We start from the raw sequence: 27618 nt of genomic DNA, 5'->3' as shown, positions 1-27618 counted from the left end.
ACCCCTTTCGGCACTCCCGGTACAATACCGATAAAGTGCGAAACTTTTTCGGCGACCAAAATAAGACTTCCTATATATAAATCTTTACCTCCGGACCATTCCGGGACTCCTCGTGACGTCCGGGATCTCATCCGGGACTCCGAACAACATTCGGTTTGCTGCATACTCATATTCATACAACCCTAGCGTCACCGAACCTTAAGTGTGTAGACCCTACGGGTTCGGGAGACATGCAGACATGACTGAGACATTCTCCGGTCAATAACCAACAGCGGGATCTGGATACCCATGTTGGCTCCCACATGTTCCACGATGATCTCATCGGATGAACCACGATGTCAAGGACTCAATCGATCCCGTATACAATTCCCTTTGTCTAGCGGCATTGTACTTGCCCGAGGTTCGATCGTCGGTATCCCGATACCTTGTTCAATCTCGTTACCGGCAAGTCTCTTTACTCGTTCCATAACACATCATCCCGTGATCAACCCCTTGGTCACATTGTGCACATTATGATGATGTCCTACCGAGTGGGCCCAGAGATACCTCTCCGTTTACACGGAGTGACAAATCCCAGTCTCGATTCGTGCCAACCCAACAGACACTTTCAGAGATACCTGTAATGCACCTTTATAGCCACCCAGTTACGTTGTGACGTTTGGTACACCCAAATCATTCCTACGGTATCCGGGAGTTGCACAATCTCATGGTCTAAGGAAAAGATACTTGACATTAGAAAAGCTTTAGCATACGAACTACACGATCTTTGTGTTAGACTTAGGATTGGGTCTTGTCCATCACATCATTCTGCCAATGATGTGATCCCGTTATCAACGACATCCAATGTCCATGGTCAGGAAATCATGACCATCTATTGATAAACAAGCTAGTTAACTAGAGGCTTACTAGGGACATGGTGTTGTCTATGTACCCACACATGTATCTGAGTTTCCTATCAATACAATATAGCATGGATAATAAACGATTATCATGAACAAGGAAATATAATAATAACTAATTTATTATTGCCTCTAGGGCATATTTCCAACAAGGGAGTACAATAGTGATCTAGGAGTAGATCACTGGACATTGGTCAAAATTATCCTTAATGGAATAAGGATATATTTCTCGATTATGGAGGTGACAAGAGGTTCGTCGTAAAGGGTTACGTCGATGCAAGATTTGACACGGATCCATATGACTCTAAGTCTCAATCTGGATACATATTGAAAGTGGGAGCAATTAGCTAGAGTAGCTCCGTGCAGAGCATTGTAGACATAGAATATTTGCAAAATACATACGGCTCTGAATGTGACAGACCCGTTGACTAAACTTCTCTCACAAGCAAAACATGATCATACCTTAGTACTCTTTGGGTGTTAATCACATAACGATGTGAACTAGATTATTGACTCTAGTAAACCCTTTGGGTGTTGATCACATGAAGATGTGGACTATGGGTATTAATCACATACAGATGTGGATATTGGTGTTAAATCACATGGCGATGTGAACTAGATTATTGACTCTAGTGCAAGTGGGAGACTGAAGGAAATATGCCCTAGAGGCAATAATGAAGTTATAATTTATTTCCTTATTTCATGATAAATGTTTATTATTCATGCTAGAATTGTATTAACCGGAAACATAATACATGTGTGAATACATAGACAAACATATTGTCACTAGTATGCCTCTACTTGACTAGCTCGTTAATCAAAGATGGTTAAGTTTCCTAACCATAGACATGAGTTGTCATTTGATTAACGGGATCACATCATTAGGAGAATGATGTGATTGACTTGACCCATTCCGTTAGCTTAGCACTTGATCGTTTAGTATGTTGCTATTGCTTTCTTCATGACTTATACATGTTCCTATGACTATGAGATTATGTAACTCCCGCTTACCGGAGGAACACTTTGTGTGCTACCAAACGTCACAACGTAACTGGGTGATTATAAAGGTGCTCTACAGGTGTCTCCAAAGGTACTTGTTGAGTTGACGTATTTCGAGATTAGGATTTGTCACTCCGATTGTCGGAGAGGTATCTCTGGGCCCTCTCGGTAATGCACATCACTATAAGCCTTGCAAGCAATGTAGCTAATGAGTTAGTTGCGAGATGATGCATTACGTAACGAGTAAAGAGACTTGCCGGTAACGAGATTGAACTAGGTATTGAGATACCGACGATCGAATCTCGGGCAAGTAACGTACCGATGACAAAGGGAACAACGTATGTTGTTATGCGGTTTGACCGATAAAGATCTTCGTAGAATATGTAGGAGCCAATATGTGCATCCAGGTTCCGCTATTGGTTATTGACCAGAGAGATGTCTCAGTCATGTCTACATAGTTCTCAAACCTGTAGGGTCCGCACGCTTAACGTTCGTTGACGATATAGTATTATATGAGTTATGTATGTTGGTGACCGAATGTTGTTCAGAGTCCCGGATGAGATCACGGACATGATGAGGAGCTCCGGAATGGTCCGGAGGTAAAGATTCATATATTGGATGATATGGTTAGGCCAAGGGGTCAGGCCCACGGGGCTATAAGTCGGTGCAAAAGGAGTTTTGCGGAGGCCAGGGGGCCAAACGCCGGAGACCCTGGCGTCTGGCCAGACGCCGAGGCCCTGGGCCAGACGCCGAGGCCCATGGCGTCTGGGCCAGACGCCAAGGGTTGTGGCGTTTGGTCCTGGAGTTCGAGTGGGACTCTTGCCTTTCGGGAAAAACCGGCTTTGAGAAGGCTTTTGCTCCAAGTTTCGACCCCAAGGCTCAACATATAAATAGAGGGGTGGGGCTAGCACCAAAGAGAGATAAAGAAACACCAAGCCGTGTGCCGGCAACCCCGTCCCCTCTAGTTTATCCTCCGTCATAGTTTCCGTAGTGCTTAGGCGAAGCCCTGCGGAGATTGTTCTTCACCAACACCATCACCATGCCGTCGTGCTGCCGGAACTCATCTACTACTTTGCCCGTCTTGCTGGATCGAGAAGGTGAGGACGTCATCGAGCTGAACGTGTGCAGAACTCGGAGGTGCCGTGCGTTCGGTACTTGGATCGGTCGGATCATGAAGACGTACGACTACATCAATCGCGTTGATAAACGCTTCCGCTTAGCGATCTTCAAGGGTATGAAGATACACTCCCCCTCTCGTTGCTATGCATCACCATGATCTTGCATGTGCGTAGGATTTTTTTTTGAAATTACTACATTTCCCAACATCAGGTCATTCAAAGCAAAGGGCACATGCCAAAGCTGGACAGTGCACATGCTAGAGAAGAGATGGGGACAATGCACATGCCAGATAAGGGGATGATGCACACGCCAACAACATGTGATTTGTACATGTTGATTTAACTCTAATGCTTTTCTTCATGCTATTTGTTTAAAATTATATGCATAATTACATTTGAAATAATATGATCCGTTGGATTCAATTCAAGTGGTTGAATAAAGATAACGAAAAAAATATTATGAAGGCTGAGACATGGTGACTCTGAGTTTGCACAAATTACGGATCAGGCTCCATATGCAATATGACAACTACAAATATGACAACTTAGTTAGAGTTGCTCTTAGCCACATCGAGTAAACCAATCTAGAGAGCTAGACATAGTGACATTACCAATTGTTATTTAGTAGATTTGTTATTCCTTAGGCATGTGAGAATATTTTTCAAACTGACCAATGTTTTAGTAGATGTGTTGCGGAGTTTTGAGGCCAGACGAAGGCGACATGGCTGGCCGCGTTGCCAATGGCAATACCAAGCTAGGACCACGTCGGAGATTGGGACGAGGATTCATAAGTGCCGGTGGAGGCTTTTGTTCTAACTGCGACTTATATTAGATGGCAGTCGAGCTTGAGATGGGGATGTGGTGGCCAACCTCGACGTCACTGGGAAGGGAGGGAGGGGAGCGAGGGGGAACATGACATTGAGACCGTGTGATGAGTTGGGGAGATAAACCATTAGTGAAAGAACAACGTGGGGCAACCATTGGCTTGAATCGAACGGCTAGGGTCAATCGACTGAAACTAGAAAAAAAACTTAGTTACCTAACACATAGATGCTCGCTTACTTGAGTCGTTTTCTTTGCCGATGCATAACATTTGAGCACAAGTCTTTGTCATGTTTAAGGACCCTGCGAACCTTGCAATAATCATACCAACCTTTGAAGACAGCAATAACCATTCACCCTTGAGATGAGATGTAAAAATCGTCGAACCAATGTCGGTTGAAGAATCATCTGACACAATACGGACTTGCAATCGAAAGTCGGCCAAGTAGCTCTCCTTGAAAATGCACCAATTGCCAAGATATGAACAAATCTCGGGACACAAACTATCACATGCCATTCCTTGACACCGAATGAGGCGTCGCCGAGGTTCCAACACGCCATCGCCGACACCACGTTGTTGATGTTGCTGGGGAAAAATCTAAGAAAAGGAAAACAAGACAGATGCCCCCCCTCGTCGTCAACGAGGCCGCCAAGTGGGGAAGAGGAGGGGAACGCATGCGACGACGTGTAAGGACGTTATGGCCACAACAACTAGGGTTGAGAGTGTATCACAACGCTATCATAGTTTCATGTGCTTTAAAAATAGTTAATGGGGCTAGCTATTACTCCTAGAAGATATGTTTTCAGAAGAAAAAGGAAAGTAAAAAAGGTTTTTTTATTTAAAAATAAAAAAATGTGTTGTGGGAACCCCAAGAAGGACAGGCGGCCGATTTTTGTGACCGGCCCAGCCCGAAGCCCGCAACGCAGAGGTGTAAACCAAGATAAAATCCCGGAGCCCAAGCCGCCCTAGCGCGCGTGTCCACGGAGGTCACACCTCCTCCTCTTTCCCCTTCTTCCACCTCACGCCATCGGCGCCGCCTCCCAACCCACCCTAGCCGCGCCGCCCGAAACCCGCCGCCGCCCCGATGAGGGGCCGCGGCAACCCCCAGATGCCGCCGCACGGCTACGACCCGCGCGGCGCCGCCTTCGCCGCCGCGTGGCACGGCGCCGCCTCGGCCTCCGACCCCGCGGCCGCGGCCATGAACCCCTACCCCTTCGCCCCCAACCCCCAGTTCGGGCAGGACCCCTTCCATCTCATGCTCCCCCACCTCCTCCTCCAGAACCAGGCCGCCCTCGCCGCCGCCTTCCACCACCAGCAGCAGTTCCAGCAGCATCAGCATCAGCATCAGCAGCAGCAGTACCAGCAGCCGCCGCCGCTCCCCTCCCCCGGCTACGCCCAGAGCCCTACCACCCCCAACGTCCAGCACCGCCCGCCCAACCCCTCGCCCGCGTCGGCCCCGCCTCAGCAGCAGCCGCCGCCGCCGCCGCGCAACCCCGCGGCGCTCGAGAGGGCGCAGGCGGCGGCGACCAAGGCGCGGGACGAGCTCACGCACGCGGGCCAGGGCGTCACCGGGTGGAAGGTGGCCCAGGCGGCGCTCGTGGCGCTCAAGGCGGACTCGTGGGCGTCCCTCGGCGTCCAGCTCCACGACGTGCCCGTCCTCCGCGAACTCTTCAGTATCGAGGGCAAGGTCAGTATACCCGTTCGGCTGAGATCGCGTTAGCTCGCACTGTTTGCTAGTACTATGTGACCGCGCAAGGCTCGTACATGCTCTGTTTTGAATTTGCAGTGATTTCATCTGCAAACTCTGCTTCTTCTGCACTCCAGTTCATAATTAAACTGCCATGTGTTGGCACCATGAGGCAAACTGACAGGGGTCGGCGCCGATGTGTGCTCTATGCCCTGCTCTCCCTCTTTTATTAGCTTTGTCATGCTTATATAGGCCTTCGTCTCATGCCGGATATTGTGCACTACTCTGTTCTGATTTCATTTGTAAAAGGAAACCTAACTAATATGCTCCCTTGCCATAGCATAGCATTGTAATTCACTATGGCTCTTCTCGCAATAATTGAACCGTTTGGTAAATGATCAAAGTTAGTCCGCTCATGTTAAATTAAGCGTGGGAATGCTTCTTTTTTGCTCATTTTCTGTAGACAGCGCTGCTTAAATGCTTGCTCATTTTGTAACAAGTGCCAGAATGCTTCTTTTTTGCTTGTTTTCTGCGACAGCATAAAGCTTGCAGAGCTCTTTCTAATGGTCAAATCATCACTAAGTATATTTGGGAGAACCGTGCATGCTATCTGCTGTTTGACTTTACATGGACTTGGTTTGTTGTTTGTCAGGTGAACACATTCATCCACTGTTATGTTGCAGCAAGAAAAATCGTATCTATTCATGACCTGGAGGTTGAGATATGCAAGAATGAGGGTATTGGTCAGTTCGAAGAGCTGGGGTTGGGTCCTTTTCTTCAGCACCCACTTGTTGCACATTATTTTTTTGTACCTGCTGATTTATCCAAGGTGCCTAAGCTTAGTAGCGAGGAGATTATCAGTTGCCTGCAGAAGTTTATAGATAACTCTAAGGAGAAAGTCACAGCGGAAAGCTTCTTGGATTATCTCGCGGAACAAAAGTCAGTCTCTGGGAAGGAGAAACTCGGCGTGCGCGTACAGAGCTTGGGGTATGTACCTTCTTTCCTTGTGTGCTCCAACGTTGGTACTGTCGTACTGGTGTGTACCTTGAGATAGAAATTACTTCCTTCAGCCTTCCTGCTAGTACTATTTTGTCTCTTACTTTGCACCAGAATATTTATTTTTTTCTGATTTGGGGGGGTTTTGCAGGTTGCACATTTCCTTCCTCCGACAGGCCAGAAGAAATGAAGTTGCTGCAATTAAACATCTAGGCAAGACCAGTGGTTCTCGTGATAGCACTTGTGAGAAGGATCTACCAAAACAGACAGACTTTCATTCTGGGAAGCAGGAGTTGGACAAGAGGTTCGATGATATAACTAGCCGTATAAAGCAATTACCAGGCATCAATAAGCATATTCGTTTTGATTCAGCCGGTGATGAAGTTGATGACGGTAGTAGTTCGAAGGATGCCGTGGAGGAGAGTGAGAGCGAAGATAGCTGTTATATTGTTGACAGAAAGGATGCTGATAAAAGTGTTAGTGGCTGCCCATATCCTTCGACAGCAGAAGAAATTAAACGTCTTGGTTTGAAATCAGAACAGAGTAAAAAACCAGCTAGCAAGGTAAAAGCGAATGAAGTAAATGTCCATTCAAAAAACAAAAGGAAATACGAGGAAAACGGGACTCCTAGCTCTTTGTGCAAACAGCCCAATAAGCGGCAAAAGATGCAAATAAAAAAGAAAGAAGTATCGCCTAATTGCTTCCTAAGTACAGGTAAGCTGGAGAAATTCATAACAACCTGGAAAGAAGCATGCCGTGAACATTCAGTTCAACAGGTATGCTTGCTAGCTGTTTACTTATGGTCAAATCCTTGTTCTCTGAATAGTTGTGAACTATAGTTACATTTATCAGAGTGTAGATTTTCAGCCCTAAAGCCCCATTGAGCTCGGAATCTGGGCTCTGCATATGCATAAAAAATCCGTGCTTGCTTTCTCTTTTGCTACAAATACAAACATAAATACCAACAGAATACATAGCATGTGGGTCTACTCAATTTAAAGGAAGTAATCCAACACCACCGAGGCACTGATTTCTCTCATGTTCCTCTTTGCTCCATCGATAAACACGGTTTGGCACATCTGCAGCGGTGTCGGCGATTCGATGGCGAGAGCTATATTTGGGGTGGGGGAGACCCCCGCCAAATATCCCCACTAAGGTTGGGGTCATCGTGGTCCATGCTGCCGCGCTTGAACTCGGGAAAAGCCAGATCCCCACCTTACCATGCCTGGATCTGGCCATCCCTCCTCCTCGATCCAGCCCGGTAGTTGGATGATTGGTGGATGCCCAGATATGCCATGGAAACCTGCAAGACTGTGTGTCTTGTCTTTCTGCCGATTATTTGTGTCTATTTGTGTTTTTTTTTCTCTGCTGATGGTTTACATACATGATATTTTGGCCTGGAGTTTGTTGCGTTTGGTCAGACAGATTGAACCAATATTTTTCCAACTGTTTCAATCCTGGTATTCGAATCTGGGCGGCACATCTTAATTCTATTTGTGCTTGGTCAGACCATGAGTCTTCTGGTGTTAAAAACAGTGCATATATTTTTGCTGGATGGACCTCAACTATTTTTTCCTTTACAAAATGCTACCCACTCGGTTCACAAACATAAGATGTTCTAACCTTTTTCTGAATCTAAGATGTTTTGGATATTTCAGTATGGATTACATACGGACTGAAATGAGTGAACAAACACACTAAAACATGTGTATATACATCCGATTCAGAAAAAAGTTAGAACATCTTGTATTTGTGAACGGAGGGAGTACTTGTTAGCTCCCCTCTCCCTAGTTTCTATCATTTTTTTCTGATATTTTCTTACTCCTTCGATGTTTTCTGGATACAATTTCTTCATCTTAACTCTAAAATTCGGACAATACCATCAACTGTTCAGCAGAATATTGGTGTTTTCAGTTTCAGTAGGGCCTTTTACTATTTCCAAATCTAATTTATTTTGTACTTCTCATTGATGCAGGTTTTGGAATTGATAGCAAATTACTATACAGAAACACCAGAAGAAAAGAAGAAAATGATAAATTTCTTCTCGCAATACCCAGGCATTGGCTTCCTAAATGTTGCAGTGAGTTGATTCCTTTTTCAGCCAACTCCTACATTACAAGTGGATCTACTAACCAGATATGTTGTGTGCAAAACGGCTTCATTCTTTTTAGTTGCTACACATAGAATGCACTTCAAAGTTAAGATTAGTTAGGCTCGGTATCATAAATTTCGTGATGTGAGCCAATAGATCTGCAGGTGTAGCATACGTGGCTTGTACTTGTATGATGAGGTGTGAATGCATCCGGTGCACCAAGTCTTATGGTGGGTTCGCTCAAGGTGAAAACACAAGCTAAAAGTCGTAAAACAAATCTGAAAATAATTCAGCATGGAGAACGGCATATATTTACCATGAAACAAAAATTCACACTCAAATTTGACCCACAGCTCGAGGAACAAATAAGGCAAATTATTTTATGAACGTATTTCAAATTGGGCCCACTAGCACTATCAGAGCTAAATTTATTTTTTGCTTTTTGAGCTGTATTTCAAATTTGGACCTCACATTTTGTGACATTGTAGACGTGTATTGTCTATGCCTTAAAAAAATCAGTTTTTTTTGTTAGTTTATGTTTCGGATACATTCTCGAGAGGATAGCTTGTCTCCTGATTGGTAGCTTGCAGTTCTTCCTTAAATTTCTGTATCTGTTGCTGAAATGTTCTGGTAGCATTTTGTGATCATATTTAATGTCCTGTGTCATGTATATGCAGGTTAGATCTATGGCCTGTGGTCTGCTGGATAGTATTTATGATGCGATCCATGTCTTTAGTGAGAATAAATTGTCATCAAGTCCTATTCCAAACACCACAACGGAGGTTATGGAAATCGAGCCCCCGAGTAAAGAAAATACTAAATGCATTGCTAAAGGAGCCAATCAGCCTGGACCCAGTAATACTCTCTCTCTCTCACTCTCTCACTCTCACTCGCTCTCTTTTGTCTCAGTTGTTTGCACTCAATCAAATTCTGTGATATGGAACTGGAACCAACCTCTAACAGCTGCTGCACCACTTGACAGTTGACACAAAGAAATACCCCCTTATCATTTGTGTTTGTTCATGCAGATGTCACAGCTGATGATGTCATCAGGAGAATTACTGAATATTTTGAGTCCAACAGTGGAGTGTCGAGAGCTGGGGCTTTGAAAGTGGAAAATTTTATGTTCCTGAAGACACTTCATGATTGTGAAATATGGGTAGCTACTCAATTTTCTGCCAAGCAATTTACTTCTCTTGGCCATGGGACTTTCCTTGAGTTTTTGGGAAAACATGGTGATCACTTCCCCCCTAAGTTGAGTAGTTTGTTGAAGCGGGGGAACTCTGATTCTTCGTCTTTGGAAGTTTCTGTACTGCGGCAACAAATTGAAGTCCTACTCTGCCAAGCCGAGGGTAACTGGCTAGAAGATGGCGACTTTTCAGGGGATAGTTTCCTTATGCTTCTCAAAAGGCAGTTCCCGACAATTAGTTTTGATATTGCACAATTCAAATCTGGGGAAGAACTTAAAGGTTCTATAGAGAGACAGACAAGGAGCACACACATAAATAATATCACGTTTTCTATCTCTCTGTTGGAGAAACGGTGGTCTGGAATGTCTCCAGGCGAGCATGGTACTGTTGGTGGGCAGAGGAACAGTTCTGTTGAACAAACTTATTATTCTGAAACAGTTTCTTCACGAGAAGCAACTAACTGTTTACTTAAGGCTCCAATGTTGTCAGATCTGCTTCTTTGGTCACATTGGGATATGTTGTTTGCTCCGTCACTGGGTTCCTTCATACACTGGCTGCTGAATGCAGGTCCAGTTCAACAGCTAGCTTGCATCGCGACCACAGATGGTAGATTTATAAGAGTAGATCCATCAGCCACGGTAGACCAATTTTTAGAAGCCATTATTCAATGCTCACCATTTCAAGTGGCAGTGAAGCTGCTTTCCTTGCTGCACATTTACAATGGTTCTGTGAATACTCCAATTTCCTTACTGAAGTGTTATGCACAACGAGCAATAGGTATCATAATGAACAACAACAAGGATCCAATGAACACTAGTTCTGAAGGCAAACCATTTGTGACTGAGGGATCCCATAATCTAAGTGCTGAACAGCATGACAGCTCTCCTCATTTTGTTGGCCATGTTCAAGAAAGCTCTCAGCTGTCTTCTGCAAGAAATGTCATGTCTGATGTCTTAACAAATATTGACAGCACTATTCATTTTATTGCCAAATTTTTCCTTGGTTGTCTTGGTCATCTGCCTTCTGAATTCCGGAGTCTTGCAGCAGATATACTATTGTCCGGACTTCGGACAGTTACCAAAAAATGCTATTCAGTCATCTTACATGAAGCCACAGAAACTTGGCAGCTTTGCATGCTTCATGATGTTGGGTTGTCACTTGGAATTACCGAGTGGGTCGAAGATTATCGTGAATTCTGTTTAGCTGAAGGTCGTGCAAAGACAGAAACACATTCTTCTTCTGGGCATACATCAGCTGTATCTGAAGGACCTACACTTGAAAACTCTAACATGCTTATTCCTCATGATGTTGATATGGTGAATGACAGTACTAAATCATTTCCTGGCGGAAAGGATCAAGTCCTTTCTATGAATAATAAGGAAAGCCAGAACATGTTAAATCCTGTTGGAGTCAAGGCAGAAACTGCATTGAATACAAACCAATCTCCCGTGAGGGGAGAAATTAATCTCGAGGAAGCAGCTCTAGTTATTGAGACTATACGACGTGATGAGTTTGGTTTGGATCAGGCTCTAAGCTGCACTGAGAATAGTTTGTTGACAAAGCAGCATGCTCGACTTGGCCGAGCACTGCATTGTCTTTCACAAGAATTATACTCTCAGGATTCTCACCTACTTCTTGAGCTGGTAAGCTTAACTCTGTGCACTCGTTCATTTTTTGTGCTTGTTTGGTGCGAAGATCAGTTTTTTGCTGACATCTGCCTACTCTATTCAGGTACAGAATGCTGACGATAATACTTATCTTGAGGATGTTGAACCCACATTAGCATTCGTTCTTCAGGATAATGGTATCGTTGTTCTCAACAACGAGAGGGGCTTTTCTGCTGAGAACATTAGAGCTCTTTGTGATATTGGTAACTCAACAAAGAAAGGAGCCAATAGGGGTTATATTGGAAATAAGGGCATTGGATTTAAATCAGTATTTCGGGTAGGTTTAATAGAATCATTTCCAATTATTACCACCATAAAGCCATAATGATTTTACTATTGCTTGCTTTGCCATCTATGATTTCATGAATTTCTTTTTGTACCAGTCATTTGATTTTTTGCCATCTACTATTTCTGGTAGGAATCTCGAGTTAATGTGGAAAAATCACATTTTTGTTCTGTCTAATATGTCAGGTAACTGATGCTCCAGAGATCCATTCAAATGGTTTCCATGTGAAATTTGACATTACCGACGGCCAGATTGGTTTTGTATTGCCAACTGCAGTTCCACCCTACAGTACTAGCTCTTTGAGTAGAATGTTATCTGTTGAAGATGACAAGGACGCTTGTTCCTGCTGGAATACTTGCATTTTACTTCCCTTCAGATCTAAATTCAGGGATGACACTGGCATGTGCTCCATTGCATCCATGTTTTCAGATCTCCACCCATCTCTGCTTCTGTTCCTTAACCGACTAAATTGTATTAAGTTTAAGAATGTGGTGAATGACACACTGCTGGTTATGAGAAGGAAGGCTCTTGGTGATGGCATTGTGAGGATCTCACATGGGAATGAGATAATGAGTTGGTTGGTAGTTAGTAAGAAGTTACAGGGCACACTTGTACGCCATGATGTGCACACTACAGAGATAGCTCTGGCATTTACTTTGCAGGAGACTGAGAAAGGAGAGTATGAGCCTTACTTGAAGCAACAGCCTGTGTTCGCGTTTCTACCTCTAAGGAACTATGGTCTTAAATTCATTCTTCAAGGGGATTTTGTTTTACCTTCTTCCAGAGAGGAAGTGGATGCAGATAATGCATGGAATCAGTGGTTGTTATCTGAATTCCCTTCTTTGTTTGTCAGTGCACAAGAATCCTTTTGTTCCCTTCCCTGCTTCCAGAGTTGCCCTGGAAAGGCTGTTACAGCATTCATGAGTTTTGTTCCTCTAGCAGGAGAAGTTCATGGATTCTTTTGCAAGCTCCCTCACTTAATCCTTTCCAAGTTACGTCTGAATAGGTGCATGGTTTTGGAGGGTTCTAGTTCGCAATGGGTCTATCCATGCAACACATTAAGGGGTTGGGATGAACAGACTAAAATGCTGTTTTCTGATGGCTTACTTCATCAGCATCTTGGTCTTGGTTATCTGTCAAAAGATATCATCATACCTGATACATTATCAAGGGCCCTAGGTATTCACGATCATGGACCAAATGTTTTTATTGATATGGTATCATCAATTTGCCGAACTGAGGGTTGCATTGAGTCACTGGGGATGGAATGGCTATGTGCTTGGTTTGTAAATCTTCATTTGGCGCTGTCACGTTCTTTTCAAAATATTCCCTCGACAACAAGTCTGGAAGGTGATCTTTTATGTGCTCTCAGGAAATTACCATGCATTCCGCTTTCAGATGGTTCATTTAGTTCTGTAGCAGATGGCCCTATATGGTTGCCCCATGATATTCTCAGTTCCACGCCTGACTGCAAAGGTAGCATGAAGGATTTCCCAATTCTGTATGGCAACCTTCGATTTGTTAGTCCATTGCTTTTCTCTGTGTCCGGTAAAAATAAATACCTTATAGAAGAAATGAGAGCTAACGACCTGACGGATATTCTTCTGAAAATCGGGGTGCGAAAGTTGTCTGGACATGAAATTATCAAAAATCACATCCTCGCATCCTTGCCAAATGGTACAGATGCTAAGAAGGCTGATAAGATGATGATGATAGAGTATGTGAGTTTTATCATGCTTCATCTTCAGTCTCCATGTACAAGCTGTAATTCTGGGAAGGAAGAGATAATGTCAGAACTACGAAGTAGACCCATCTTACTTACAAACCATGGCTACAAGTGCCCCGCTGATGAACCAATTCACTTTAGTAAAGAATATGGAAGTCCTGTGGACATAGGCAAGCTACTTCAGAATGTTGAAATCAGATGGATAGAACTTGATAGCGGTTACTTGATGAATCATGGTTCAGATTTGTTGCCATCTGTGCTGAAAAGTTGGAGGCAATTTTTTGAGGAGATGGGTGTGACTGATTTTGTGCATGTAATGAAAGTTGAGAAAAACATATCCCAAGTTGATTCTTTGATAGCAGGAAGAATATTGCAAGGTGGTGTTTCTGGAACATCCTGTACAGTGTATGACTGGGAGTCACCAGAGCTGGCTAACATTTTATCATCATTTTCTTCAAAAAATTACCGAGAAAATTGCATATATCTTCTGGAGGTCCTTGACAGTTTCTGGGATGATCATTATAGTGCAAAAGCTTGGTGTCTCACAAGCGGGACCAGTTGTGATGGAAACAGAACAGTCGAGTCATCCTTTATGAAATGTATCAGAAGCTTCAAATGGATAGCGTCAACTGTGGATTATGACCTTCATAATGCAACGGATTTGTTTTACGATTGTGAAAACGTGCGTTCCCTGCTTGGTGGTGTGGCCCCATATGCTGTACCTCAGGTTTGTAGTTTTTATTATTACCTACCAGCCGATAGAAAGAAAGTGTTTTATTTATCCTTACCAACATGTACGACCACTCACCTGGAAACTTCATTTCTGTGGAACAGGTATCCAGCAGGTCACTAAGGAAGGATATTGGATTCAAAACAAATGTATCCCACAGTGACGCTTTAATGACCCTGAACTTATGGATGACATCACAAGTCCCGTTCAGCGCAAGGTATTTCATTATTTCATTAAAAAAAATCTGATCTCCATGTTTAGATGTGAAGCAACTGTAAAGATTACTAGGGGCTGTTTGGTTCCTAGCCACACCTTGCCACACTTTGCCACACCTAACCTTAGGCAAGTTTGACCAAGTTAGGTAAGTGTTTGGTTCTAGCCACACCTAAGGCAAGGATTTTTTTTTATGAGCAGTGAGCCCCACATGTCATAGACATAAAAAGTGTGGCAAGATTCCCTTAGGCAAGTCAAAGTGTGGCTAACAATTTGAGCAACTCAACTAAGGCAAGTGTGGCAAAAATCATGTGGCAATATATGGCAAAGATAGTCACAATCCAAACAACCCCCTAGTCTAAACACTACCATGTTTCAATTTTAATCTATACATGTGGTTGCTTAAAATGTGGGTATGTGCTTAAGAACTAATATGAACATTTCCAGATCAATCCCACTGGCATGTAGTAGTTTTTACCGCACACTACCCTGCAATTTTTCTTTTGTCAAATAACTTCTAATGGTTGACTTGCCCTTTCTTCAGTGTGGACCAGATGTGCAAATTCTATACCTTCGTGTCAGAAGGTGCAGCTGATGCAAAGGTTGACATCAAACGGGAGTTCATGTCATGCTCATCTATATTTACACCTCTAATCCGTGCTCGATCTAGTGAGGTCGTCCATGGTAAATTTTTATCCCCAAAAGACCTCTATTGGCATGACCCAACGGGTTGTTCTGAAACAACAGAGGAATTCGTTTTGGTGAAGAATAGAATGTTCCCAAGAAGGATGCTGTGCTCAACCTATCCAAACCTTTGTGAATTCTTTACGGAAGCATGTGGTGTACCAAAAGTTCCAACAACAGCTGATTATGTAGAGATGCTCTTACGGCTATCTAAAGTTGCACTGCCTTCACAAGTAGCCCATCAGGTAAGTTGCTTTTGTGCATGGAGTACCTAAAGTTATGTCTTTTTATTTGTCATTGCCTCAACTGTTGGCTGTATGCCTTTAAAATATGAACTTTTGTTTCCACATTCTACATAGGTCTTCCGTGTATTTGTGAGATGGGCTACCGATACCCATTTTGTGAGTGACAAGAACGATCTAGTTTACGTGAAAGATTCTCTTCAGAAGCTAGAGACAACGATATTGCCAACCCTGGTTGATAAATGGGTCTCTCTCCATCCATCTTTTGGCCTCGTTTGCTGGTCAGATGATGATGAGTTGAAACAACACTTTCAGAACTGTATTGATGTTGACTTCATACAATTTGGCAAACTTTCTTCTGAGGACATGCAAATCTTGTATGGAAGAGTTGCTGCATTGATGAAAAGCCTAGGTATCCCAGCCCTATCCAAGGTAATATATTTCTTGTTTTATGGCATCTTTGGTGACTTCTTTCCTACATTCAGCAAAGTCTTCATGCTGGAAATGTTGTATATAATTCATCATTTAGCTGCAAAGTTGTGCAAAGTAATACGGATTAGAAGATTATTAAAGTTTGCTATGCGCTATTGCCCTAATTTAGATGCAAGCTCATGCTTCATGTTCTGCATCCATTAGAAACAGTGTTTGACTGTGTTTGCAGAAACATAAATCTTGTATTTTGGTTATTTGGATCAGGGCATATTTCACGTCTTGAGTAATATGTAACGAATGAATTATACGAAAATACACAATGTATTTGCACCAAAATGCTGCTGCACAGTGCAAACTATGCTGTAGCGGGTTTTAGCAGCCTGTAACAACTAACAGTCCCTTGCATCACAACCGAACAGAGTGGCCAGTTTGTGGGCGTCTGACAGCTACTATCAGCTGCCTGCATTACCAGGTCCATATCTGTCTATTTAATGACTAGGAGAACCGGAAAATGGAAGTTAGCATAAAAAACAATGTTTTGATAAATAAAGTTTACTATGGTACAAACAGATTTTAATGCGCCTCACTACTACTCCCTCCGTTCCAAAATAGATGACTCAACTTTGTACTAACTTTAGTATAAAGTTGAGTCATCTACTCCCTCCGTCCGGAAATACTTGTCATCAAAATGAATAAAAGGAGATGTATCTAGACGTATATTAGTTTTAGATACAACTCTTTTTATCAATTTTGATGACAATTATTTTCGGACGGAGGGAGTATTTTGGAACGGAGGGAGTACTATTTATACCGTTCCAAAATAGGTGGCTGCGCGCGAGGAAAGCTTGCCCCTAAGCTACTTAGGAGGGACTTTGATACAGTAGTGATTCTGGTGCATTGGAGCGCAATGCATGAATCTTCAACGGCCTCTCATTGACCCCGGCTGGAGTGGTGGACACGATCATTGAGGAGCTGAGACCCTGGTGGGAGGCAGGGTGTTTTGCTACCACTGCAGCCTTCTAGCTGTCTGCTCGTGCTTTTGCTGTGCTACTGGTGTGTGTCTGGCATGTGTCACTACCGGTAGCTGCTGGTGCTCGCGTGGTCGTGGTGTTGTGTGTTTGTGGTGTTTGGCCATGAGGCTCTGCTACAGCTTCGCCTGCTTGTACCCTTGGCGGCCTTCGCTGCTTCGTAAATGTTCTCTCCGACCTTAATAAAGATTGGCCTCAGCCCTTCGACTATTTTACCGTACGCTACTCATCCTACAAATGGGTAGTAGGAAGTGACACCTTTTTTTTAAAAGACTACAGTAGAAGGTTAAGGCAACAAGGAAATAGAGTGATGCAATAAATTAAAGCAATTCTTTATGGTAGAAGAGAATTTTTCATGTGCTTCACAATGTTAATTTCTACCATCCACTAGAATCACTACCCATCCTGCAAGTGGTAGCAGCGAGAAATGAGGGTGGAAGGTGTTGTAATGGTGTGTGTCATGCTGTTGAAACTGCTAAGTCAATTGGAATTTCCCACAAGTTTCTGAATGTAAAATTCTGAAATCTCCATCCTATGATTCCATCTATAATAGAATAATTGATGAGAAATTTGGTAAAACTGTACATTTTTGTTATAGGGAAATGGCTACTGTCACACGTGCTTCTTTTCTTTTCTTTATTTTTAACTAGAAAAAGTTACTCAACTTTCCACGACTTCCACATTATACACATACTAGTTCTTTATAGCCTTGTTGGGGATGATGCACAGTCGTCGAAATTGACTGCAAGGGTCATATTATGACTTCACTCATATCTGCTAATAGGCTAGCAGCATTTGAAGGTTATATGTTGTAAATCATACTTGATATGTACATGTCATATTATAAAGTATTACCATTTCCGCAACTGCACGAGCTGCATATTAAGTTTAGGTTATTTTTTCAGAACTTTGGTTTATGGAATGGCATATCCTGAATTTGTGTCCATCTTAAGTATTGTTCTCATTCATTTGTTGCTTTTGTATAGGTTGTGCATCGTGAAGCAATATTCTATGGCACGGCTGACAACAGGGAAAAGGCTACTTTGCTTTGTGGACTGTTACCATATATGCAACGCTACATCTATAAGACACATAGAGATGCATATATCAACTTTCAGCAAAATGAGATCATGAAGCTTAGCAATCTTCAGATTATTGTTGTTGAGAAGTTGTTCCACAAGTATATGCTTAAAGGACATGAGAGTACTTCTAAGAAAAGATTCAAATGCCATTGTCTTCTGCAGGTTGGTACCTATGTTTCTGTTCCGCCTTTATGGTAACTAGTGCGAGTGATTACCTCCTTGCTAATCTTTTGTTTCCGAATATTAACTGCATATTTGTTAGGTAATTACGATGGACTATTGGTTGCTTAGTTAGATGGTTTATTCTCAGGTCCCTCTCTTTTGACACCGCTGAAGAATATAGTGATGTGCCACTGAATATACTGATGTACTTTTGCATCCGAACAATGCTATAACTGGAATCTCCAACTTTGGTTGCTAATTATACCTGACAAATAGTTAAATTAAGTGTAATGTGCTGCCATGTACTCCCTCCGTCCGGAAATACTTGTCCTAGAAATAGATGTATCTAGACTTATTTTAGTTATAGATACATTCATTTTATCCATTTTGGGGACAAGTATTTTCGGACGGAGGGAGTATCAACCTTCTTACATTTTGTTGACTGTATGCAAAATTAAGACCTTTAGAAGTTCCTGCAACCGAGGCATTGCTTGAATGCTTGTTGCACTTGATGATTAAGGCTTGCTCTGTTATGTCATCTGCCATGAGCTTTAAAGTTCATTTGATTTGATCTGTTTTATTTTCAGGGAAATATTCTGTATGCTACGCAAGAAGCTGATTCACATTCATTGTTTCTGGAAACTTCTAGAATTTTCTTTGATGGATCCCCTGATCTGCACTTTGCTAATTTTCTGCACATGGTCAAAACCATGGCAGAATCTGGCACCTCAGCTGAACAGGTTGAGTCTTTTGTCGTTAATAATCAGAATGTGCCTGCATTGCCTGAAGATGAAGCGGTTTGGTCCTTTTCTTCCTCGTTTGTGCCAGAGTTTGTACCCGACGAAGGTGTTGATTCCAAACCGGCTGAAACCTCATCTGCCTGTGTTCTCAATATTCACAAACAACATCAGAGGTCAGACGGAACTGTTTCAAGTTGGCCACCTAATAATTGGAGAACAGCTCCTGATTTTAGAACATCTCGCAGAAGTCAGCGTGGACCCCTGCAAGATACAAAGGTGAATGATGATAATTGGCTTCCTGGACCCCTGCAAGATACAGAGGTGAATGATGTTGAGCTCACAAATACAGAAGATAATTGGTTTCCTGTTCAGCTCGACGAGGATTGGGTTATAGAAGAGGATGCGAGTCTAGAGAGTAATTTACACACAGAGAGCTCAGTGGCAACATTGGACGAGCCTCAGATGATGATGTCCATTAACTCGGACGGTGCACCTGCTTACTTGGACCTGGGGACCGGTTCACCTAGCGAGGTTGAGGGTTTCAGTGACAAAATGCCCAATGCTTCAGAAAGCAGGGAAAGGCTCCGCGCAGCCCAGTTACTAAAAACTGGCAGGGTTGGTGAAGCTGTAGCCTACAAACATTTGGTTGAGCGGCTAGGGGCCAAGAACGTCAGGTGGGTGAATTCAGACACCGAAACCGGACTGCCCTACGATATCATCATCACCCGCGGAGATAATCGAATAGAGTATGTGGAGGTGAAGGCAACCACAACTTCAAACAAAAACTGGTTCTACATCACAGCGAGGGAGTGGCAGTTTGCGTTGGAAAAGGGGGACGATTTTAGCATCGCCCGTGTCATGGTGTCTGGCGAAAAGATGGCAAATATTAAAATGTTGAAAAACCCACACAAGCTTTGTCAGAAGAAAATGTTGCATCTTGCTCTCTTGATTGCCCGCCGGTAGTGAAGCAAGCACTGACGGACTATGTGCACGAGATTGAAGTGATTGCGGGAACTTGTCGGTGGTAATCACTGAGATCTCCAGCTCCGCTGAAGCCTTAACAGGAGAGACAGGTGCGTTGCCTGATCCGACCTGTCAGTCTATGGTGCCTCTCTCCTGTGTGGTGAGTGAAGATGAGATGAGCCAAGGTTGCAAGATTATCAAGCAGCTCCTGATCCTTGTCTGTATGTAGTGAATATGTCTGCTTTTTGGGAAATGACCGTGTTACACATGACATCGTCATCTCGTGCCTGGAGCTCTGCTCCACTGACTTTGTAACTGGTTGTAACAGTGGCTACATAACCATTACTGTTGGTTTGTTTGATTGGTGCTAACGAAACTGTATTTGATCATAACAATAGTCAAGAATTTAAACACCATAGCAATAGTCAAGAAATTGAACATCGCTGATTTGGTGTCTTGCCTGTTTTGTCTTTTTTTCCCCACTAATAACATACTCGTATGCTGGCGAGTAATAGCTTCATGCGACGACGCTGACATTTGAGGGCTCGGTTGCTGCGTTGAACCAAGCCGGTCGCTAGCCCAAGCGGGTGGATTTTAACTTTCCAGTTTTTATGATGCAATCCCTTGCGATGTCAACATTGTACACCGTACCCCCTCAGACGAGGCATATACACCATCAATCCAATCTAGCAGGGGTGGGGTATGATTACCTTCACCGTGAGGGTCCGAACCTAGTTAACACCGGCTATGCGCGACACCCTGTCAACGACTCATTCTAGATGATGTAATGATTGTTCGGTGATCCAGAGGTTTTGATGCAACTTTTATTATCTTTAGGGGTGCTTTTTTGTGATGAGCTTTTCCAATAGATTAGGGTCCTATTAGCAAAAAGGAAACTCGGTACGGGTATCTACCTTGGAAAACACATTGTGTCTATTTCATAAAGCATAGTCTTCTTTTATAGAGACCGTACCATAACTTATCGGAAACGCTTGGCATCACCTGAATGATAACGCCACACGCGTCCACCGCTTGCGTGCCCATCGGATCCAATTTTGATCGTAAGGCTCGGGAGCAACTTATTCCTTATTCTAGGTTTGCAACTCGAGCGCGTTGTTGCAATTTATCCACCACAACAACTGGTTTGTTGTAGACTGGCGAAGGGAAGACATCGATGCTATGGCTTCAGGACCTCGTTGCGGTGCCATGGCCGAGTTTTTTGTTTTTTTGCCTGTTTTTGAGTTTCACAGAAAAGAAATACCAAACGGAGTCCAAACGGAATAAAACTTTCGTGATGATCTTTCTTGAACCAGAAGCAAACCAGAAGACTTGGAGATAAAGTCGAAGGAGCCACGAGGAGGCCACAAGGATGAAGGGCGCGCCCCCTGTCTTGTGGGCCCCTCGTGGGTCTCCTGACCTAATTCTTTCACCCATATATACTTTTATACCCCAAAACCATCAGGGGGAGCCACGAAAACACTTTTCCACCGCCGCAACCTTCTGTACCGGTGAGATCCCATCTAGGGACCTTTTCCGGCGTCCTGCCGGCCGGAGGGGGATTCGATCACGGAGGGCTTCTACATCAACGGGGCTGGCGTCTCCCCTCAAGCCGACACGCGCTTGGCCGGGTAGCTCGACCCTGCCAGGCCCCGCAACCCGGCCAAAACTCTCCGACCCGGCCAGGCACCTTGACTCGGCCTCGACAACCAGTACAAGACAGCCGAACCCGGCGTAACCAAGGCTTCCCCAACAAGCCAGCTCCACCCGTGACGTGCTCCGCAACCCAGCCACGGGTCAGCTCCCATCCCATCCAGGCCGTACGATGGGACGAGTCTTCAACCACTGATGACTAGGGCAACAGTGCCCCGCCCAAGCCTCTAGTCAGCCGGAGCGTGGCAACAGTGCCCCTCACCTACCCGCTGACTAGGGCCGACGTGGCTACAATGCCCCTGTCGTCACCGCTGACGACAGCAAGCGACGACCTGACAGAGCGCCACTGTACACGACTCGACTCGGCCACTCCGTGACGATCGACAAGATGGCACACAGTCCCCCTAGGCACGCGGGGCCCGCACCTAGGGGAACCCGGCGAACCACAGGCCCTCGACGGGACCCAGTTCGGGACCTCAAACGCTGACGACCCGGCCCCACCAACTTGTAACATTACCATTATACCCCTCGGGTTTGGCCTATAAAACCCCCCAGGAGCCCTCATGCAGGCAAGCAAGCAAGTGAGTAAGAAAGCCATGATAGAGAAACTAGCCACCCATCGGTAGAATCCACCCAAGGAGAAGGAGCAACCTAAGCTTTGGCCAGCCTTCCTTCCTCCTCCACACAGCTCCAGGAGCAATGTTGTACTGTTACATATAAACCATACTCGGTAGGACTAGGGGTGTTATCTCTCCGGAGAGCCCCGAACCTGGGCATGTCTTGCGTCCCGTGCTCGCTCATGCCAACCCCGCCTCTGGAGCCCACCAGTGCCCTCGAGCCTCCTCCTCTCTTTAGCCATCCCATGGCATCTGCCGTGCGCCCACCATGACAGTTGGTGCCCACCGTGGGGCAGCTCGAGGAGCTGGCCGGGAGCATGCTTCATACGGGGCTCTTCTTCGACTCCGACGAGCCCGTCATGCTGGCGGACGACATCATCGACGCACTCGCCGCCTCCTTCGCCGTGCTGCGCATCTCCGATGCGCCCGCAGCCGACGAGTACCCCAACGAGGTACTGAGCTACTTCGACTCCCCCCTCTCCCTCGGCAACGACATTTCTGCCAGGGCAATGGACGTCCACGTGGAGGTCTTCGTCACCGGCACCGACGGCTCCTCCTCGTCGAGCAAGACGAGGAAGGCTGCTGAAGCCAAGGCCGCAGCGGAACGGACCGAGCCGTCCAACCCGTTGCGCGCCGCGATGCAGAGCCTCCGTGTCCCCATTGACACCGACATCGACGCCACCAACGTCGCTGAGGCCCGAGCCCAACTCGAGGAAAGGCGCCAGCAGATGCTAGACCTGTCCAAGACGCTCGCCGCCACCCAGCGTCGCCTGGATTCCGCTCAGCTAGAGTACAATGCCGCATACGGATTCACGCCCGCCGCGGCCGAGCCGAACCGGGTCGCCGACGTACGAGCCCGGGGAGGATCAATCGGCCGTGCCCTCGGCGCCATCCCGACCGTCTACGAGACCCCGGTGAAGAACATGCGCGCTGCCCAGGCGGCCACAGTCGACCTGGATTAGCTCACGGGCAAAGAACTGAAGGAGTGCATCGGGCGGATGCGCGACCTCCTCAACGCGGCCAACGCGCAGCAAGACCGTCTCAACAAGCTCGCCAAGCTAGCGGGATCCGGCTCCGCCCGTGTCGGCGGACCCGGCGAACTTCAGCACACGGCCTCCTCACCGCCCGGTGAGGCACATTTCGGCCAAGCTCGGACTCGACGCGTCCTGGCCGCTGCGATCGCCGGCGGTTTGGGCGACGAGCCCGTCCTGGAGAACCAGCGCGAACCCAGCTAGACTGGCCGGCGTCCAGCTCCAACCGACCCGCCCCCCCGTAGCCTGGTCGCTAGTCGACTCGGCCCGCGCGCCATCGACGACACCGACACTCGCCTCGACCAGCTCGCTCACTCCCTGGAGGTGGAGGAAAGCGGCGCCATCGGGCCGACGTGCTTCGGCCCACGCATCCGGGAAGAGCCCTTTCCCAAAAGGGTTCATGCTTCCCCGCGACACCCCCAAGTACAACGGGACCGTGAAGCCGGAGGACTGGCTCACCGACTGTACCACCGCCATTGGCATCACCGGTGCCAATCGCCGACTCGTCGCGCTATGCACCACTCATGCTCCAAGGGTCGGCCCGCACGTGGTTGAACAGCCTGCCGATGGGCAGCGTCAACACATGGGTCGATTTCGAGTAGGCCTTCATCCGCAACTTCACGGGGACCTACAAGCGACCCGGCCGCCCTAGCCAGCACGCCATGTGCGTGCAGGGACCGATGGAGACAAGCCGCGAATACCTCGCATGCTGGACCGAGCTCCGGACCAGCTGCGAGGGCGTCCACGAGGTCCAAGCGATTCAGTACTTCGTCAACGGGTGCCGGGACGGCACCCTCCTCAAGCACAAGCTCTTACGCTCTGAGCCGGCCATCATGGCGACGCTCATGGTGACGGCAGACAAGTACGCCAACGCCGACTCCGCCATGAAGATCCAGGTGGCGCTGGATGAAGCCGGCAAGGCGAAGCCGGTTCCCCCTCCGAAGCCGGCCAGGAGAGCAGCCGGCAGCAGCACCAACAGAACAACAAGCGCAAGGCCTACCAGCTGGCGCAGCGCTATGACAACCGGCTTGTCACGGCCACCGAGCCTGCGGCGGACCCGGCAACCAAGCGCCGACAGACCGGCAAGACGACATGGCAACCTGCCATGAGCTTTGAAGAGATGCTCGACGCCCCCTGCAAGCACCACAGCGGCACAAGGCCGTCCACGCACATGCTTCGGCAGTGTGGAATCACCAAGCGCATCATGAGGGGCGACTTCCTGCCTCCTCCGGCTCCGGCTCCAGGCGCGGGACAGCCGCCTCCAGCCGGCGGCGCAATGCGCGACGACGCCTACCCGGACCAGAACACGGCCTACGTCGTCTTCACCAGCCTCGGCGCCGACAAGCGAAGCGAGCGCCTCCTTTGGCAGGAGGTGAACACCGTCATCCCGGCCAAACCAGAGTTCATGCAATGGTCGGACCGCCCGGTCACCTGGACCCGGGAAGACCACCCGGCTGTCATGCCGAATCCGAGTGGCTACACCCTCGTCCTCAACCCCATCATTGTCGCACGACGCACATGCAAGTTTTCCCGAGTCCTCATCGATGGCGGCAGCAGCATCAACATCCTCTACCGCGACACGATGACCAAGCTCGGCCTAGAGGCCAAGGACCTGGAGCTGACCCGGACGATCTTCCACGGCATCGTTCCCGGACTCTCCTGCTCTCCCATTGGCCGGGTCTGGCTCGATGTCATGTTCGGTGACAGCAACCATTTCCGGCGCGAGCCGATATGGTTCGAGGTGGTGGACCTGTCCAGCGCGTACCACGCGTTGCTAGGCCGACCCGTGCTCGCCAAATTCATGGCGGTCCCCCACTACGCGTATCTGAAGATGAAGATGCCGGGTCCGAAGGGCCTCATCACCATCACCGACGACTACAACAAGTCCCTGGAATGCGCCTGAGACGGCGCCAAGCTAGCCGAGTCGCTGGTCATTGCCGAGGAGCGGCGCCAGCTCGACCGGATCATCGCCATGGCGGGCGAAGCCTCGGCCGCGTCGATCCCGACCGAGGAGCCGGCTGACGAAGCCACCTTCAAGCCCTCCAAAGAGACCAAGAAAGTGAAGATGAACTCGGAAGATCCCAGCTGCAGCAAGTACGTTGTCGTAGGCGCCCGCCTCGACAGCAAATAGGAAGGCGAGCTCGTCGACTTCCTCCGTGAGAATCGGGATATCTTTGCATGGACTCCCAAGGACATGCCAGGTATCCCGAGGAAGTACGCTGAGCACAAACTCCACGTCCGCAAGGACGCCAAGCCTGTCCGTCAACCCCTGCGACATTTCTCCGAAGAGAAGAGAAGAACCATCGGTGAAGAGGTCGCCAAGCTTTTGGCGGCCGGCTTCATCATGGAAGTGTTTCACCCCGAGTGGCTGGCCAACCTAGTCCTCGTCCTGAAGAAGAACAAGACCTAGCACATGTGTATCGACTACACTAGTCTCAACAAGGCCCGTTCCAAGGATTCATTCGCCCTCCCGCGGATCGACCAAGTCATCGACTCGACCGCCGGGTGCGAACTCCTGTCCTTCCTAGACGCTTACTCCAGCTACCACCAGATCAAGCTGGACCCGGACGACGCCCTGAAGACGTCCTTCATCACGCCCTTTGGGGTGTATTGCTACATCACCATGTTGTTCGGCTTGAAGAGCGCCGGCGCCACCTTCCAGCGCTACATGCAGAAATGCCTATTGCCGCAACTCGGCTGCAATATCCATGTTTACGTGGACGACCTCGTGGTGAAGACCAAGCAACACCTCATGCTCCTCGACGACTTGAAGGAAACATTCGCCAACCTCCGCGAATACAAGGTCAAGCTCAACCCGGAAAAATGCTTTTTCGGCGTCCCGGCGGAAAGCTACTCGACTTCCTCGTCTCGGAGCGCGGCATTGAGGCGAACCCGAAGAAGATCAAGGCCATCGAGCGCATGCACAAGCCGGCTCGGCTGCGCGATGTCCAGAAATTCACCGACTGCTTGGCCTCGGTCAGCCGGTTTCTCAGCCAGCTGGGTGAGAGGGCGCTACCCCTGTACCAGCTGATGAAGAAGACAAGGTCGTTCGACTGGAACGACCAGGCGGACGAGGCCTTCCGAGACCTCAAGCGCATGCTCTCCACCGCACCAGTCCTGGCCGCGCCGGTCGACAAGGAGCCGCTGTTGCTCTACATAGTTGCGACCTCACAGTGCTGGTGGTCGAGCAACCAGAGAAGGGCAAGATCCAAGCTGTCCAGTGCCTGGTCTACTACCTGAGTGAGGTGCTCTCCAACTCCAAGCAAAATTACCCGCACTACCAGAAGATGTGTTACGGCATGTACTTCACCACCAAGAAGCTGAAGCAGTACTTCCAAGAGCACGTCATCACCGTGGTCAGGACGGCCCCTCTCAGCGAGATCATCGGGTGCCAGGATGCCTCTGGCCGGGTCGCCAAGTGGGCGCTCGAGCTAGCCGGCCACACCATCCTCTACGAGCCCCGCACCATGATCAAGTCTCAGGCCCTGGTCGACTTCCTCATCGACTGGACCGAGACCCAGTACCTACCGCCGCCTCCCGACTCGATGCATTGGCGCATGCATTTCGACGGGTCCAAAATGCGACTCGGCCTAGGGGCCGATTTCATGCTGTCGTCCCCAAAGGGCGACCGACTCTGCTACGCACTCCAGATCCACTTCGCCGCCTTTAACAACATCACCGAGTACGAAGCCCTCGTGCACAGCCTCCGGCTTGCCAAGGAACTCGGCATCCGGCGCATCCTGTGCTACGACGACTCGGACCTTGTGGTGCAACAGTGCTCCGGCGAGTGGGACGCATGCGACTCCAACATGGCAAGCTACCGCTTCCTCGTCCACAAGCTGTCCGAGTCCTTCGAGGGCTGCGAGTTCCTCCATGTTCCGAGCGCAGAGAACGAAGCGGCCGACACACTCGCCAAGACCGCCTCGTCCCGGCAGTCCATCCCGTCTGGCGTCTCCCTCGAGCACCTACACAAGCCATCCATCAAGCCGTCGCCAGACTCCGAGTCCATCCATGTTCCAGACGACCCGGCCGCATCCCAACCCAGCCCGGGGACTTCCGAACCCGACCCCGGGGCTGCTCATCTCGACCCGGCCACCGTCGCCCCGGACCCGGCCGTCGCCATCCCCGACCCGGGGGCTGCTCAACCTGGCTCGGGGGCTGCCGACTCGAAACCCGCCCTGGTGGCCGTCTTCGCCGTGGTGACGGCTCCATCTTGGGCCCTGCCAATCCCACGACCAGAGTTCATTACACCCAGAAACCCCTAGTGGGGGTGGACCTGCTACTTAACAAATTCTACCAGGGTATCTCATGCATCTCCAGCGCCGGGTCGCAACATCGATGGCTCTCCCCTGGCGGCCTCTGGGTCCAGCGAGGTACCGGTGTTCTCCTCGGCGCCCTCATGACGGTAGACATCCGTCTCCTCGGAGCTTCCCTCCGGGTCATGAAGAAGCAGGCCGTAGTCGTGGCCAGCCACGACTCCGCCATCTTCTGCCCACTCCGGGTGGAACTCGTCGTGGAAGGCGAACTCGGCGATGTAGCTGGTCCGGGAGGTGATCCGGCC

At 47.8% G+C, this 27618-nt stretch overlaps 1 protein-coding gene across 1 annotated transcript; it reads left to right on the top strand.

Annotated features, from left to right (window-relative positions):
* Nucleotides 1-4908: 4908 nt before the first annotated feature.
* Nucleotides 4909-20216, top strand: LOC119312323 (protein NO VEIN-like). Its single transcript, XM_037588049.1, has 13 exons — nt 4909-5526; nt 6179-6513; nt 6674-7298; nt 8498-8602; nt 9292-9469; nt 9643-11447; nt 11536-11748; nt 11943-14210; nt 14318-14430; nt 14971-15355; nt 15470-15784; nt 17799-18056; nt 18644-20216. Exons 1-13 carry the CDS (start codon nt 4924-4926, stop codon nt 19757-19759), a joined length of 8319 nt encoding a protein of 2772 aa, XP_037443946.1. The 5' UTR covers nt 4909-4923; the 3' UTR covers nt 19760-20216.
* Nucleotides 20217-27618: the final 7402 nt, after the last annotated feature.

Source organism: Triticum dicoccoides, chromosome 5B (assembly GCF_002162155.2).
Source record: "Triticum dicoccoides isolate Atlit2015 ecotype Zavitan chromosome 5B, WEW_v2.0, whole genome shotgun sequence".
Lineage (NCBI taxonomy): Eukaryota > Viridiplantae > Streptophyta > Magnoliopsida > Poales > Poaceae > Triticum > Triticum dicoccoides.
Note: the sequence above shows the minus strand (reverse complement) of the source record. Positions and strands in the feature narration are given on the sequence as shown.

Bases quoted from the DNA above. Each gene is read 5' to 3' on its own strand.
- LOC119312323 (XM_037588049.1), top strand. From the start codon at position 4,924: ATGAGGGGCCGCGGCAACCCCCAGATGCCGCCGCACGGCTACGACCCG. The intron at 14,211-14,317 runs GTTTGTAGTTTT...TCTGTGGAACAG, and splicing joins CCCCATATGCTGTACCTCAG to GTATCCAGCAGGTCACTAAG. The intron at 15,785-17,798 runs GTAATATATTTC...GCTTTTGTATAG, and splicing joins GTATCCCAGCCCTATCCAAG to GTTGTGCATCGTGAAGCAAT.